Source organism: Rhinolophus sinicus, chromosome 14 (genome assembly GCF_057876585.1).
Source record: "Rhinolophus sinicus isolate RSI-liver-muscle chromosome 14, RSI-T2T, whole genome shotgun sequence".
In the NCBI taxonomy this organism is placed as follows: domain Eukaryota; kingdom Metazoa; phylum Chordata; class Mammalia; order Chiroptera; family Rhinolophidae; genus Rhinolophus; species Rhinolophus sinicus.
Genome location: NC_142514.1, coordinates 130,429,466 through 130,445,840, shown reverse-complemented (window position 1 = coordinate 130,445,840; position 16,375 = coordinate 130,429,466). Strand labels below are relative to the sequence as shown.

The following is a 16,375-nucleotide window of genomic DNA, read 5'->3' as shown; positions in this document are numbered from 1 at the left end:
ATTCATACATAATTTAATTTTTCCAAGATTTTCTTATAAAAACTTCCAAATACACAGAATATGTCAAAGAATAGTACAGTATCCACTCAAATTTAACAATACTACCCCAATACTGAGAGTCAACAATTCAACAACTAAAATTTTGCCATTTGCTTTACCTGCATATAAATGTAAAATAATTACTAATTTTGCTGAATCATCCCAAAGTTGCAGACAAAACATACCACCCCAACATACTTCAGTATACATCTCTAAAAATAAGGACGTTCTCTTTCATAATCATAATACTATTATCAGGTCTTGAGGAAATGAACAATTATTTGCTAATATCTATTACTCAGGCCCTATTCAAATTTCCTCAGCTTTCCTCAGAATAATCTTCTATAGAGAATGTTTTATTTTGAGCCAGGGTCCAGTCAAGGGTCACTTAACTGCATTTGGTTGTTGTTATTGTGGATTTTCACACCATTTCTCAAACTAGATTAGTCCCTTCCACTTTCTACTTTTTCTTAGTATTGGCTTTTTGAAGACACGAGTTCGGTTGTTTTGAAAAATGCACCACATTCTAGATTTGTCTGTTTCCTCATGATGTTGTTTATCTTAATCCCACAAGGTATTTGAGATTTGAAGCCATTCACAAATACATTATAAACAAAACAGTTCAAATTTTAAAAAAGCAAGGCCAATGAAAATATAGATGAAATAGAAAGATAAGGAGTTCCCAAAGAGAAAGGTTAGTATTGGAATAGCATGAACATGATATCTTATACAGTTACTCAAATTGAGCTAACAATAGACTAAGCTTCCTGGAAGCCCAAATAAAAAATGGAAACAAACTTTGTTTGCTCATAAGTACATATCATAAGCAGCATATTAATTCCTTAACCACTTTCCAGTTCTTAGGTCTTAAAGAAACTTATCAGTAGGATATTCAATAAAGTAGCCTATAGCTTCAACAATAACTACTTTTGTATGGCTGTTCGTTAGAGAGATACAAAGCAAGTTCAAAGAAAGCTGGACGCTGATTGGTCCCAAATATTAGAAGAGTACAAGGCACAGCTTATGCTTCAATAAGTATTTGTTGAATAAATGAATGAAGAAGTTCTCCAGTTTTGGCTGAAGGCATAACAATACAATTCAACTACTGAAAACAATTCTGCAAGGGGCAAAATAAGTATGACCTATGGTATCTAGAAGAATAAATAAAGGGCCTCCATGTCCTTTTAACCTTCCTACTAGAAAAGGTTTTGCTAAAGTAGAACACAGAACAGTTCGAGGTGATACATGCTCTGGACTGCCCATCTAACTGCATTTTCTCCTTAGGCAAATTCGAAATCAGGGTTTGATTTGTTTTATTTTTCTCCAAATTACAACATTTTGGTTTAAATATACATGGCTTGAGAGCCTCTCCAGTTGGACTAAGAGAAAAGTAGAAAACTGCAAGAGAAGGAAGTTTTTACAATCTAGCCTCAGAAGATAAAAAGCAAATGAAACGAGTAAAACTCCCAAAAAATTGCTTCTCCTCCCCTTCACCATTCCTTCCTTTTCTTTTCCTTATTTTTCTCACTCTCTCCTTCTTCACAACTGTTTTGTTTTTCTTTTTCTAGTTATAATGATCATTGCAAAAAAATAAAAAATATGTAAAAATGTAGATGGATCTTACCCTCCACATGCTTATTTTTTATGACTGTCTAGAATTCCATTTCATGAACTTGGCAAATTTTATTCAGTCAGTTCCTCATTGACAGCACTTAGGTTGTATTGAAATTTTCACTATTATAAACCACATGATAATGTTGTGCAATCATCTTGGTTCACTTATCCTATAACTTCCTTAGGATAAACTCTTTGAAGTAGAATTTCTATAAATACAATTTTTATAAATAGACCCTTATTACCTATGGAAAGGTATTTGTCACCAATGGTGTATGACAGTATTTTATTCTTACACATTCAACGACAGTGGACATGTTCTTTTTAAAATGTGCCACTCCAAAAATAAAACGTGGCATCTTTTTGTGTGAATTTCCATTTCTCTGATTATTAGAGAGTTGGATGTTTTTCATGTGACCAATTGATTTCTAATGTAAACAGCCTTTTCACATCCTTAGCTCATTTTTTCTTAGAGATGGGAGAAAATGTTTGTCAGGGAAAATGTTTGCCTTTTTCCTTCTTGATTTATAAGAATTCTTTACATTATAAAGAAAATATACCTTTGTCTCTTACATATGTTCCAATTTTCCCCCAGGTAATCATTTACTGGGGGAGGGAAGGGGTAAAATTGCTTGTTTTGCTATAATTTTAAAATAATCTATTAAAATTTTCTTCATGGTTTCTAGCTGTGATGTTAAACCAAAAAAGGCTTTGTTAGCCTAAATAATACTAATATTTATCTATGTGGTTTAGAACTTCTTTAATTACTTATGTTTATATTACTAAGAGTTTTTTTTTTTTTAACAACACGAGACATAGTTTATTTCATTTAGATTCAAATGGAATTCATTCTGGTACAAAATGCAACAGGAATATAATTTTTCAAAAAGTGATCTGCCACAATAAAATTTATTGAACAATTCACACTTGCCCCACTTATTTCCCAACATGTATGCCATATATCAAATTCTTACATGTAATTGGATCTATTTCTGGTCTTTTTCTTCGATTTCATTTGACAGTCTCACCATTCTGGAAGTAAAATCACTCCATTTTTATTGTAGTATAATATATTTAATATCTCATAAGACAAATCCTTTGTTAGTCCTTCTATCTCAGAATTGTCTATCTATACATGAATATTTATTCTTCTGGATAATGTCATAATATTTTCCAAGTTCAAAAAAAAAAGCTGGAATTTTCATGGAAATCACATTACATTTATTAATTAATTTTTCCCAGTTATTTATGTATTTTTTGCTACTGGACTGGATTATTTCTTCTTTTATGTTTTCTAACTGGTTATTGTTGCTACATAGGAAAACTATTGATTTTTTGGTTAAATTTTTAACTTACTAACCCACTGAACTTTCTTAATAATTTTCATTTTCAGCTTATTCATTCAAATTTTCCAGGTAGACAATTATATCACCTTATTATATATAATGAAAATTTTGCCTCCTTTGCAATATGATAATGAAATAGCATTTCCAGATTGATGTTAAATAATACTCTTGAATACCAACTTCCTTGTCTTATTCCTTACTTTTACAGGAATGCCTCTAATGTCTAGCTATTGATTTGAGATGGGTATTTTTATTAGGTTAAGCTCAATTGCAGGAAACAGATACCAATCCAGCTATTTTAAGCAGAGAGAGATGTGACAGAATGCGGGCTCACACAGTCATTGGAAGGACCGGAGGAGTGAGTATTAGGCTGGGTGATCAAGAATGCCTCTCAGTACAGTGTGGCCAAACAGGCCTGTTTAGGAACAGTTATCTCTGCCCCAGTTGAGAAAGTGAGAAGTAGAAAGCTGGAATGTTGGCTTCAAGAGTACTTCTGCGGCCTAAACTCTCAACCCCATGTATTAATTATCTATTGCTGCCTAACCAGTTACTCCAAACCTAAAAACAATCATTAAACAACAATAAATATTTGCTTATATGTGGCTTAAAACAACAATAAACACTTATTATCGCTCACAGTTTCTGTGGACGGAAATTTGTAAATACCTTGGCTATACAATCTGGCTCCAGAATTCTCATGGGATTTAGTCAGATATTGTGTGGGGCTGCAGTCATCTGAAGGCTTGACTTGGGCTAGAGAGTCCACTTCCAAGGTGGCTGACAGGTTGGTCCCCGGGGAAGCCTAGTTTCCCCTCCATATGGGCCTCTCCACTGGCTATATGAGTGTCTATGCTACGTGGTGGTTGGCTTCCCCCAGAGTGAATGATCCAAGAGACCAAGGAAGTAGTAGCAACGTCTTTTATGACCTAGCCTCAGACGTCACATATGATCACTTCTGTAAGTATTCTATTGCTCACGTGAGTCAGAGCTTATTCACTGTGGAAGGGTACTACACAAGAATGTGAATACTATGAGAGTATGTTGTTTTATACACCTGAAACTAATTTTAAAAAGGAATCATTAGGCACTATCCTGGGGGCTGGCTATCATATCCCATAAAACTAGTGAATGAACATTGGGATGTTGTTGCGGAAAAGCCCAATGTCTCCAAAAATGTCCTTGGCAGCAACAACAGCCAAAGCAAAGGAAAAGGGCCCCTCCCTGCCTCATTTGCATCTTCCAAATATAACTACAGAGGAGTCCAAATATAGTTTGCTTTGTGTTTCTTTGTTTTAGCTTTTCCATTTCTGCAATACAGTAAAGCACATTAAAAGAGGGATTAAAATAAGTTATGAGTACCAATGTATCAAATTCTCCACAAAGACCATGACTTTATGCCCCAACTATAGCACCAATACATATGGGGTCTGACAATTAAGTTCACGAATTCATCCTAGAAAAAGTGCTACATACCTCATTGCTGAATATCACTATGGTCACCTTCTAAGTACTCCCCTTGGGAAGCTATGCACTGATGCCAGTACTTAGTTCACCTTCAAAGCAATTTTGGAACTCTTGTTCTGGACTGGCCTTCAGAGCTGTCATTGTATTACCCTTGATGTCCTGAATGTCATCAAAATGTCTTCCTTTCAATATTTCCTTTATCTTTGGGTAAAGAAAGAAGTCATTGGAGCCAGATCAGGTGAGTAGGGAGGGTGTTCCAATACAGTTATTTGTTTACTGGCTAAAAACTCCCTCACAGATAGTGCCATGTGAGCTGGTGCATTGTCGTGATGCAAGAGCCATGAGTTGTTGGCGAAAAGTTCAGGTTGTCTAACTTTTTCACGCAGCCTTTTCAGCACTTCCATATTTGGAAACTTGGTTAACTGTTTGTCCAGTTGGTACAAATTCACAATGAACAATCCCTCTAATATCAAAAAAGATTAGCAACATTGTTGTAACAAGTTCGCAAACTTAATTGTCAGACCTCGTACATTTATTGGATTTTTTATAGCAGAGAATTGGAGCAGAAATGGTAGAGAATGAAGCTGAATCGGGGTTGGTGCTGTGTTGAATGAATACAGCAGAAGAATAAGAGTGCTATTGAGGACAGAGTGCTCATTTTAATATAGTTTGCCTTTTCACTCATGAGGTATAATCTGTAAAGGGTAGGAAGTAAAATCACGAGAGGATCTGGTGACTGGGTGAAAATTGAAGACTCAAGACAGTGTCTAGGATACTGTAGGATTATGTTTGCAAGCACTACATATTTGCAAGGATTATGCTCAATTCCCAGTGTGCTGGTTGTATTTCCGTTCCTTTATCCTCTTCTAAGGAAAGCATTTTTGAGTGCAAGTGAATAAGAGCTACCCTAGTGTGTACTTATCTGGAATCTGGTTCATTTTACTTTTAAATGACCAACATTTGTAACCAACTGAAATAGTAACAAGTTACTAGGGTGCCTTAACTAATCAAGCCCCACAGTGGCTGCCACTGAAGTTGAGAATTGCTGCTTTGGTAGGGGAAGGGACAGCGGGTGTAGAAGTTTGGGTGTTAGAGATTTGGGAAGGTAGGAGCAGAACTTTTCATGTTCTGAGAGGAAGGAGGAGTCCACTTCGCCTGTGAAAGGTGTCTCATCTCTCACGCCAGCCACCCCAGAACCAGAACTTGGCGGAGCTGCTCTTGCGTCCCATTGCTAATTTCAAAGCATTTTCTCTTCCTCCCTCCTTCAGAAAACTCAGCCCTTTTCATTTTAATTTTTTAAAAATTGAAAATTTACACGCACACATAAAAGTAGAAGAGTCTACTGAAGCCCTATATACTCTTCATCCAGATTTAAGATTTTTATCAAGATTTGCCACACTTGCTTCATCCCTTGCCTTCTATTGATGAATTATTTTAAAGTAAAAATCCTAGACATGTCATTTTATCCCTACACAGGTCAGTATACAATTTTACCTATAAGGGCATTTTTGTTATGACCACAATGTCAGGATTACTACTAATAAAATGATTGTGGATTTCTTGGTATCATTTCAATTGTCTCAAAAATTTCTATCTACAGATGGCTTGATTGAATTGGGATCTGTATGATTCTATACATTTCATTTGGTTCTTACATCTCTTAAATCTCTTTTAATCTAGGACAGCATCCCTCTGCCCCTTATTTTTGATGCTCAAATTATTCATCTATGGCCATTGGGAGTCCCTCCAACTTGGCTCTCATGTCTTTTCAACAGAACCCCATTAGTCTTTGATAATTTATTTGCTTTCTGACACAACCAGCTGCCTCAGGTTCATCTTGTACGTTTCCTACTCCAGCTTGGAAGCAGCCATTCCTCCAAGGAGCCTTTCTTCATTTTAGTGGAAAATAGTTTTTGGAGACAACAAACTGGACCCTAGGGATGCACACTGCTGCCGGATTGTGATTGCTTTTAGGTTCTGGCTTCACAGAGCTAGGAAATGTGTTGTTGTTGCCATTGTTGTTTTTAAAGAAAAACTGTCATAGATTTAGACTGATATTTTCAATTCAAATTTAACATTAAATGATTTTTACTTTTTAATATCTTAATTTACACACTGAAAATTTTCTCTCTAACATTACCATAATCATATTTTTTGCTTTAGCCTCATTTTCTCACTCTCATATATATATATACATATATATGATATAGTTTAAAAGTTTTGTTTTAAAGTATAATATGTTTTAAAATAATGCCAATATTACAACTAACCATAAAACTAATCAATGAAATTTACTAAGATTTCTTGGTGGTTCCATTTCTCCTTGGAATGTATTCTATTAAGGATATTCATTAAAAATGCTGTTTCTAGAGTCATTTGGATAATTCTATTCTCTGTATGATTATACCAATGTGAAATTCGTGCTATGTCCTGGTCATATCTCTCACTTACTGAAAGTTTTAGTTCTCTGGTTTCCTCTTCACCCAGGAAGGCCTTACTTAACATTACCCAGTAAGTGATAGGATTTGAATCCAGGCAGTCTGATGCCGATGCATGCACAAATATCTTGACTAGTTCACTGATCGTAGGTCTGGGCCTAGTGAATGGATTTGAGTGGGGATGAGTATGGGGGAGTATTGAGCCAGATTACGAAGGCTCTGACTTCTGACAGGGAAGGAGGTAAATATAGATGTGAGCACAATGGGATTAATCTGACCAGAGTCTCTTATTAGAGTTTACTATGACTGCTTATTCTGTAGCCCTCGATGATGAGGCTATTGGAAAAGTCAGTTTTCTTACCAGGAACAGTGGGCGCTGTGAAGGGTTCTGAGCTACTGTACTCATGTTTTCCTCATCTCTCCTCTTGGATGAGTCTTACAGAGATGCAGGCTTTAGCTTAAATGCCACTTCTGGGAAGGCTTTCCCTAAACTCTCCTACATTATGTTGGGAAACGCTGCTACCCTCCCATGTCATCCCATCTTCAGTATTTTTCTCACTCACTAGGATGCAAATTCAGTAAGGATGACATCTCTCTCTTGCTCACGTTGCGTCCCAGCACTTAGCACAGTAATAGTCTCTCAATATGAAACTGAAAGATCAGAATGGCTTCTCTACACCTACAATCTTTTGTTTGTTAGGGCAAAACCAAAAATCCATACCCAAACCCTAAAAACTTGAATATACGAGAAAATAGGCTAAAATCTAAAATTTAGGTCTCACACAGATGTGGAAATCCATGAGAAAAGTTAATATATTTAAGAATTTAATTTAATAATAATTCTTTAAATTTTGGAGAGAAATAGTAATCATTAGGAGGCACTCGTTAAGGTAGAAAAAGACATTGCCATTAGCCATATGTTGTTGAACAGTTTTGAAAGCAGCAGCTTCCAGCTGAATGGCCTGACCCAGATCTGTCAGGCCATATTTGGCTCTACATAAAATATGTCTTGTCTACTCAGTCCTTGGAGAAAGAAAAAGCTGTAGGCTTTTCGAGTCATCTACACAGAAATAGAGCTCACTAGGAAGTTAAGCAGTTATGTGCAAGATGCCTTTATTTTTATTTTTAATTTTATTACATTTTTGTCTAGGTAATATATTCACATGAGTCAAAAGTCAAATGATATGAAAAGGTATACACTGAGAAGTTTCCTTTCCACTCCAATCCCTTACCACTCTGGTCCCTGTACCCCTCCACACCACTAACAACCACTTTTATTAGCATTTATTTTCCCCAATATGTATTTATGCAGATGGTAGTAAATATGTTTGCATTCTTGTTTCCCTCTCTGCCTCTCCCTCTTAGACAAAAAGTATACTACAGATATTATTCTGCATCCTGCTTTTCCCCCCTACATATATCTGGAAAATATTTCTATATCTCTACATAAGGAGCTTCTTTCTTTTTCTTTCTTTTCTCTCTCTTTACTTCTTTCTTTCTTTCCCTCTTTTGCTTTTTATTTATTTGCAATGTATTCCAAGATATCAAGTGCCCACACTTTAATCTGTTCCTTACTGATGATATGTAGCCTCTTTCCAATTTTTTGCTATTAGAAACAATGTTGTAGTAAATAATCTTAAACATGAAAGGGAAGATTGTTTTAGACTAGCACAAATAAGAGTGGATTAGACCATTAAGTAGGGACAGTCTGGCAAATAGCTAAGACAACTCCCTTTGTGGAAATGGGGAGTGAAAGGGGGTTGGGTAAGGGGACACTGTAGTCAGTTGAATGCGTAATGAATGGCCAGGGAGATCTGTCTAAGAGGAACGTTTTTCTTAGACTTTTTTCCAAGTCAGATAAACAGAAGGCTTGCAGAGAACAACATCAAGTAGAGAGATGCATCTGTATAGCCCTAGGCTCTTATATTTAATAAATTTTCAGTGTTTGGAAAATAATATCCAGTTTGTCCTTAGGGAGATGGACAAATGATTAGAAAAGCCCATTCTTGGCCACCTACCAAAATTCTGACAACTTTTTTAAGAGGCCAAGATTTAAAAAAATAATAAAAAAAATACTACCTGATAAAGCTCTGTCCATCTAAGTAGATGTGGTTCAGCAGACACTGTTGGTGGCCCACCCAACGTCCACCTCCCTTCATCCTTGCTGGCAGAATCCCTTCCACTCTATGGGGCAGACTGGCCTCATTCTCATCCAGGGGTAGATCCTGATTCGTCTAAGTCAGGCATGGTGGCAACACACCCCATGAAGATGCTTCGCTGAGGTGTTTGCATATGGATGGCCCAATTTGGCCAATGACAGTGGAACACAAGTCATCTAGAAAGGCAGGGTCAGCTTTTGAGAGAGCAGTTAGGCTCATGGTCCTCTTTACTTTCTTCACATGCCAAAAGGTCGTATCTCAAATGTCTGCCCAGTGTCTTGTTCTTGCCATCGTGGGCTGCAGAGAATCATTCCTGCCCTGAGCCCACCACAGCCATTCCACAGGTATCTGCGTCAACAAGGGCTGGCTAGGACAGCAAGTTCCTGGGCGGTGACTCCTTCAAACAATGTTCTTTAACTAATTGCTTAGTTTTAATATAGAGAAGTTGGGGAGAAATAGATTTTCTAGTAATGTTTTTTTACTAGAAACAAATTAAATTAATTTTCACGAATTGAAGCCGAGTCGGTATCATAAAAACATCAGGCAGCCGATTCACTTTTCCTATAGCTCTCCTTCCTTTTCTAGCTCTCTTTCCTGATTTTCTTTTTCAACCAGACAAATTCCTTGCAGGCAAACAGAAGGGCTTACAATGTAGGAAATACACGTAGCTACATAGTGCTCCTTGCATGTTGGCTTTAGAATCTGTTCTGCTGACTCTCATTTTAGAGTTACTGCTTGTGGAATATTGCAGAAAAAATCATTAGGGATATAGGCTTGCTTTAGAAAGAAGTTTTGCTGTTTTGTTTTTAAACTTCCCCTCAAGGGCAGTAGTTTGGCAGTGGTCCGTGTACATTTTGTCAATTTGCTCCAGTGATAAGCATCACCTTACAGAGCAACAGGCCACAGTAACTAACATAGCTGCTCATCCTCTAACCAACCGGGCTCTGGCTCACAGATTCAATGCAAGTTAAGACTGAGAGAGTGGAATACCAGGTGCTGTGGAGCACAGAAGGGAAAAAACAATGCCTTTTTGTGTCTAGTTAGAAGGTGATTTGTATAGTGGGGAAAAGCATGGGTTTTAGAGCCAGAAAGCAGTCCCAGCTACGTTAATTTGAAGTGCCCACCACAAAGTGAAAATGTGGATCCCCTTGTCACACAATTATTAAGACTCTCAAGGCAGTGACAGTGGAGCACTAAAGCAAGTACAGTGTCCCCAGGCAGGTGGCCCACCCATGAAGCCAATCCTGACACTGGAGTGTGGGTTCAAATCTCACTCCTGTCATCAGAGCTCCCTGGTTCGAGGCAAGTCACCCTCTCTGAGTCTCACTTTTTTCATCTGTAAAATAGTGATAATTGAACTTCCCTGAAGAGTTGGTATGATGGTGACATGATAAGCCTGACACATGATAGTTTCACACACCTCTTACTTTCTGTGTTGTGGATTCCTTTCCTCAGCTGTTTTCTATGCGTCCATCTTTGACCTTCTATTCTCATTACTTTCTTTCCTTTTAATATCTTTGATATTCAAAAGGGCATTAGAGGGAACATTATGAAATGGCCCATAGCTAATCATTTGTGACCTACAAAAGGGCAATTTGACATGGTTCAACCTACTACAAACGCCTTAGCATGACTTTGAACAGCACTGCTCTAGGACATTGGCAACTGAGACCCTTCCTTTGTGCTGTTTTAGGGGACATGCACCCCTACCCCCCTACCTCGCCCACCCCCTTGTTCTTCCAGACACACCCTTCCCCACTCAACAAGGAGTCCCGGGGGCCAAGTCCTCTACTAGACCGCACTTGGGTGTCAGGGCCCAGGGTTCCCTGCCCAGATGACCTTCAGCCTGCTTCCAGGACCTATTTGGCCTGTGCCCAGAAGCCTCTCCCACCTCTTGGTTTGTGCACAGAAGGCTGTGCACAAAACTTAGGTAGGAGAGACCACCACCAGAGGGCTGTTTGGGCTGAGTGGGTGGAGCTTGGACAGGTAGGTGGAGGGGTGCAGGGGGGAGAGAGGAAGGGACACTGGTAGCATGTACTTCAAGGACCTGGCAGAGCCACCCAAACCTGGGTGGGAAGAGGAGGGCTGGTTTGTGGCTCCTATATGTATGTTTGCCCCTCTCTTCCGCTCTCCCCCCAACATAAGGCACCAGCTCACCTTTTGAAATTCACGTATTGTTTACAAACTATTCTTCCAGTTTTATCTGCAGACATGCTTCTCTGTACCTCCTCCTAACTACTTATGATTTCCCCAAATATTCTGGACATTTTTACAAACATCCATGACTTTCTACATGATGCTATCTCAAACTTTTCTTTCTTTTCTCTATCTGATGAAATCCTACTAGTTATTTCAGAACCAGCTTATATATCAACTCCTGTGTTAGCCATCCCTGGCAATCCTCTCTACTGTCCCAACCCTTACCCCTAGGCAGAGTTAGCTGCTGTGTGTGTGTGTGTGTGTGTGTGTGTGTGTGTGTGCATGTACCCACTGTGATCTCATAACACCCCTGTGAAAATACACCACACTGTATGTAATTGCTTTTTTTGCCTCTAGACTAGACATGTGGGAGATCTTCCAGGGCAGAAAACATGCTTCTTCATGCTTATTCTCAGTGCCTAACCCAGAGTATGGTACTCAGTAGACAGTCAACACATCTTTCAGTGTGGTGGTGTCATCAAAAGCCCTGTACCCCAGTGACCAGCAAATTACTGAATTCTTGTTTCCTGTTCTTGGAAACAGAAATGAACATAATTACCTTCCGGTATGGCCCTATGGATTAAACAACGCAATCCAGCCCAAGTGCTTCAGTACAGTGATAAGCAGCAGGGGCTCAGTAGAGGATAACCATGATTAAAACAGATCCTGTATCCTGATTGCTGGTCAAGAGGAAGAAGAAGTAAATAGTCCTTTCAAGCCAGCAGTGTGGTTCCTTGAAATTTGTGTTTAATACCACAATATTAATAGAACCATGAAAAAAAAAAACAACAACAGGTTTTAAAAACTGCCTGAGGTAAGGTAAGCAACACTTGAATGAAAATTGTTTATTAAAAATGTACCAAGTGATATCTTTAAATAAATCCAAATCATTAGGGAACTCTCGGCACTCTTGGCACCAAACAGGTGGGAAAAACACTCCGTTACAATCTATTTTGAGACGTACTCATAATAATGTAGTACAGGGAAATAAAGAAGCATAGTGGATTTTTTATAACTACCTCTTTAAGAATTTTATATAAATATATATATTTTATCTGCTCTTATAACTATTTAGGTATTCCTACAAAAATGTTGTAAGTATACATATATAAATTCTATTTAGATGTTTTAAAAAAGTTAACTGCAAAAAAAAATGCTAATAGAAACAATGCAATCACTATGCATTGCTGTATGTATCATATCCAGTCTGCTATGACTTGTTACCCCAAATTGGAGCCTTTTGTCTGTTAGCATACTATGTAATATTAAATGAAACTGCTGATATTTGCATTCTTGTACTCCTAAATCCTATTTTAATTAAGGAGAAAAACAAAGAAAATGGAATGTGATCTAATCTTGCAGGAAAAATAAAAACTGGTTGATTCCACTTATTTGAATCTTATTGCTCATACAGAATGACTATAATAAAATTTGCTTAATGATCTCAATCTTTGTTTTCCAAGCTAGTGCAAATAAAATAAAATAAAATAAAGGATTCTGCTATAAAGTAGGTGAAGTGAGTAATTGTTTGGCCTGTTGCAAAATCAGACCCTTTTTTTCTACAAGTTATCAATGCTGTCATTATGCTGTTAACTGTTACAGTTTACAGTCTCACCTATGGGAGACTACAAGGGCTAATTATGCTAATTTTTTTTTCATAATAGCACATCTCATTGCACATTTAAGATTCACTTAAATCTATAGGAGATGCTCATTTAAAATCTTAGGCTATATGAAGATATTTGAGGTTGAGAATAAATAAATTATGGGACAGGTGGAGATACTGACAGCGAATGTAGGAAGGTTTCAAAGGCAGAGAGAAATCTGGTCCATCTTGTATATTCTAGGTGGTGGGACTAAAACTTAGTGTTAGCCTTCCATAGCTAACAACAATAAGAGCAGCTTTTCTTTGAGTTGACTTTTGTGCTTAAAAGTATAATAAATGGAATACAATCATTACCCTCGCCATAACGCTAAGGCACACATATTTGTATTCTAAATTGGAGGCTGGAGGAAGCAGAAGTTTTTATGGAAAGAGATGGCGGAGTTTGGCGTTGAGTTGTCTCTCCTTGCTTAAAAGATCCAGACTGTGCTTCCTGAAGGCTTCGGACTGCAGCCGGAGCTCATCGTAGGCGTTCTGGATCCCGTCTATCCTGCGCTGAAGTTCCCGGACTCGCAAGTTACTGTCCACAGCCACTGCCTCTTGCTCAAACCGCTCTAGCGCCTGCCTCCGGGCTGCATCTGCCGTCTCCAGCTTCCCCTGAAGCTGGCGGATCTCCGCTTGCTTGTTCTGAAGCACCTTGCCCCTCTCCATGGACAGCTGCAGCAGCTCGTCTTTCTCGTGAGTCACGGCCTGCAGCCTGGCCTGCAGCTCCTGGCTCAGGGCGCTGTGGGCCTGCTCGGCCTTCGCCATCTGCTCCACGGTCAGCTGGTGTTGCTGCTGGAGGCTCTGCAGCTGGCTGTGCAGCCGCTCCGTCTCCTTGGCGTGGGCGCAGGCCTGCTGGCTCTGCTGCTCCAGCAGCTCCTTTTCTCGGGCCCGTGCCTGGCAGGCATCCTGGGCACACCTCTGTTTCAGAGTCTCCAGCTCCTTGGCCAGGGCCTCGCTGCGGAGGGTGAGCTGCAGGACTTTGGCCTCCTGGTCCTTCAAAGCAGGGCTAAAGAGGTTGTTGTTCTCCAGCCTCAGCTTCTCATTCTCCTCTCTCAGCTTGACGTTCTGACGCTTGTGTTCGTCCTTGAAGCGGATCATCAACTCATGGTTGGCTGCCAGGGTCATAAAGCGTTTCTCCAGCTTCTGGGCATGCTCACTCTTGGCTTTCAGCTTCTTGACCTCCAGCATCCGCTTCTCCTCCAGCTCTGAGTTGAGAAGCTCCAGGATCTGGCAGCGCTCCAGGGCCTCATCTGACCTCCGCTTCAGGATGCAGATGAGCTGGGACTGCTCTTGGATGCGAGAGCGAAGCAACGCCGTCTCGCTCTTCTCCTCCTCCGACAGTTCCCGGAGGTTTGCCAAGGCTTCCCTCAGGCTGTCCAGTTCCTTACACTCCATCTCCTCTTCCTGGTTTTCCAGTTTTTTGTTCTGTGTATCTAAGGGCTCTGCAGAGGGTGGAGAGCCCATCCTGAGAGCCTGCTCTTCCAGAGGCATAAGCACTCTCCTCCACCGTCAGCTGACTACACAGTCTTTTCCCCTCAGATTTCAAAAGCCACAGCGTTGCTAGGGACTCCTGGCGCTCTCCAGCAGCTGATGTTTCCAGTAAGGAGCCCTGTGATTGGTGGACCCGTCTTCAGAATGCTGTGAAGTAACAACAGCAGGGTCTGGAGGAGTCCTGAACCAATCTGGTCAGATTATGCTTGACTTTCTAACCAATCACAGCTCTCAGCTCACAGCTCAGTGTCTGGCCTATACTGCACAGAGCAGAGATGCCAGCCCCACTGGGTTTCCAGCCAGCCAGCGTCAGGGGAAGAAACCTGAATCCTCCTAATTTCCTAGGAATAAACAAATCAAGCCGTGACATGTTCCTCCTCCCTTTCCCCACTTCAGTTGACGTGAGAATAAATTACTGTCTTTGGCAACAGGGTTGGCCCTTAACATTTTGCAGTCCATAAATACAAACTAGCAGGGGAGCTCTGAGAGCCAGGACCCTAAATGTCTGTGAGATTGGAACTGTAGTGTTTGGCTCATCTCAGCAAAAGAGCAAATCCCAATGACATTTCTTTTTTCTTCCTTAGCATTTTCACCAGCTGAGAATAAATACTCTATCAGATATTCAGCACTCCCTTTTTTCATCCGTTAGCAAAATAAGTTTACAGAAAGAAGTTGAATGAATGATGTAGATATGATAAACATGAAAACAGAAGAAAAAGATCCAAATGAGACTTACCATCATACAACAAAGTTCATTCCAGATGGACTAAATAATTAAATGGAAAAAGTAAGACAAAATCGAAGTATTAAAAATGGAAACTAGAAGAAAATAAAGGTGACCATGACAGCTCTGGATTGGGAGCTTAGTTTAAACATCATGTAAGAGGTAAGTAAGGAAAAGCTTGGTTTGACTTTGTTGAACATCCAAAGTTAGGTATAATTTTACAAATTATGTGACCTCTGAGATCTTTTCAGGCTCTCCTTCCTCTACACCTGCCTGACATTTTACTCCCTAGACCAACCCAACTATTGAAGTTCCCCTAAAAGACCACCTCTCTGGCCCTGTCCATAGAATGCCTTTTCCCACCTGTCCCTTGTCACTCAAGTAATTTACTCAGTGTTTTATACTTAGTTAAAAATCAGCTCCTCTCTGAAGTCTTTCCTGGCCCCTACATGTAAATATATTATACTTACCTCTTTTAGTGCATCCACTGCAGCCCATTTATACTTCTCATGGTGCCTGTGAAAGCCATGTTATACTCATTGTTTACCTGCCTGGGCCCCCATTAAACCCTGAGAGTGTTAAGTGTGAGGACTGTGTCTATTTTCATCCTTGATGACCGGACCAGTGCCTGGCACTTTGGGAAAACTTGGATAAATATGTGTTGAATGGATGTTGAAGGCAAAAATCAAATTGAGAAAAATACCCCCATAAATATGACAGACATTAAATGTATATTTTTATAGAGAGCCTACACAAATCAATAAAGCTATTTAACATCTTAAAAGAGAAATCAACAATTAAATTCACAGATGAGGGGACAGAAACGGCAAAGAATTGAATCCCATCCGTGATCCAATAAATACAAGTTAAAATTAGGTAGAATTTTATCTATCAACTTACTCAGTTTTTCCCTTTATTTTCAGACTACCCAGGACTGATAAGGGTATAGTGAAATAGGTGCTATCTTATACTGTTAATGAAAATCAGTTGACAACATGTACTGAGAACTTACATTTTTATGCCTTTTGAACTAATGATTGAGCTTCTGGGGGAGAACTTTGCTCAGGAAATAATCTCAAAGAAGAAGTTTTGCTCAAAGCTTTTCATTGCAGTGTGGTTTTATAACAGCTAAGAGTCCAAAACCTAAATGTCAATAAAAGAGAAAATGTTAAGAAAATTTTATTTTCATATAACAGAATATTATGTAGCCATTAAACATTATCATGTTCATAGGTAATTTAATGGCATGGAAG

At 39.2% G+C, this 16,375-nt stretch overlaps 1 protein-coding gene across 1 annotated transcript; it reads right to left on the bottom strand.

Moving 5' to 3' along the window:
* Positions 1-11,972: 11,972 nt before the first annotated feature.
* On the bottom strand, positions 11,973-14,799 carry CCDC89 (coiled-coil domain containing 89). Its single transcript, XM_019739565.3, has one exon. The coding sequence runs from the start codon at positions 14,396-14,398 to the stop codon at positions 13,286-13,288; it is 1,113 nt and encodes a 370-aa protein (XP_019595124.3). The 5' UTR covers positions 14,399-14,799; the 3' UTR covers positions 11,973-13,285.
* Between the last annotated feature and the right edge of the window lie 1,576 nt (positions 14,800-16,375).

What these genes read in the sequence shown, in the direction of transcription:
- CCDC89 (XM_019739565.3), bottom strand. Translation starts at nt 14,398, where the DNA reads ATGCCTCTGGAAGAGCAGGCTCTCAGGATGGGCTCTCCACCCTCTGCA.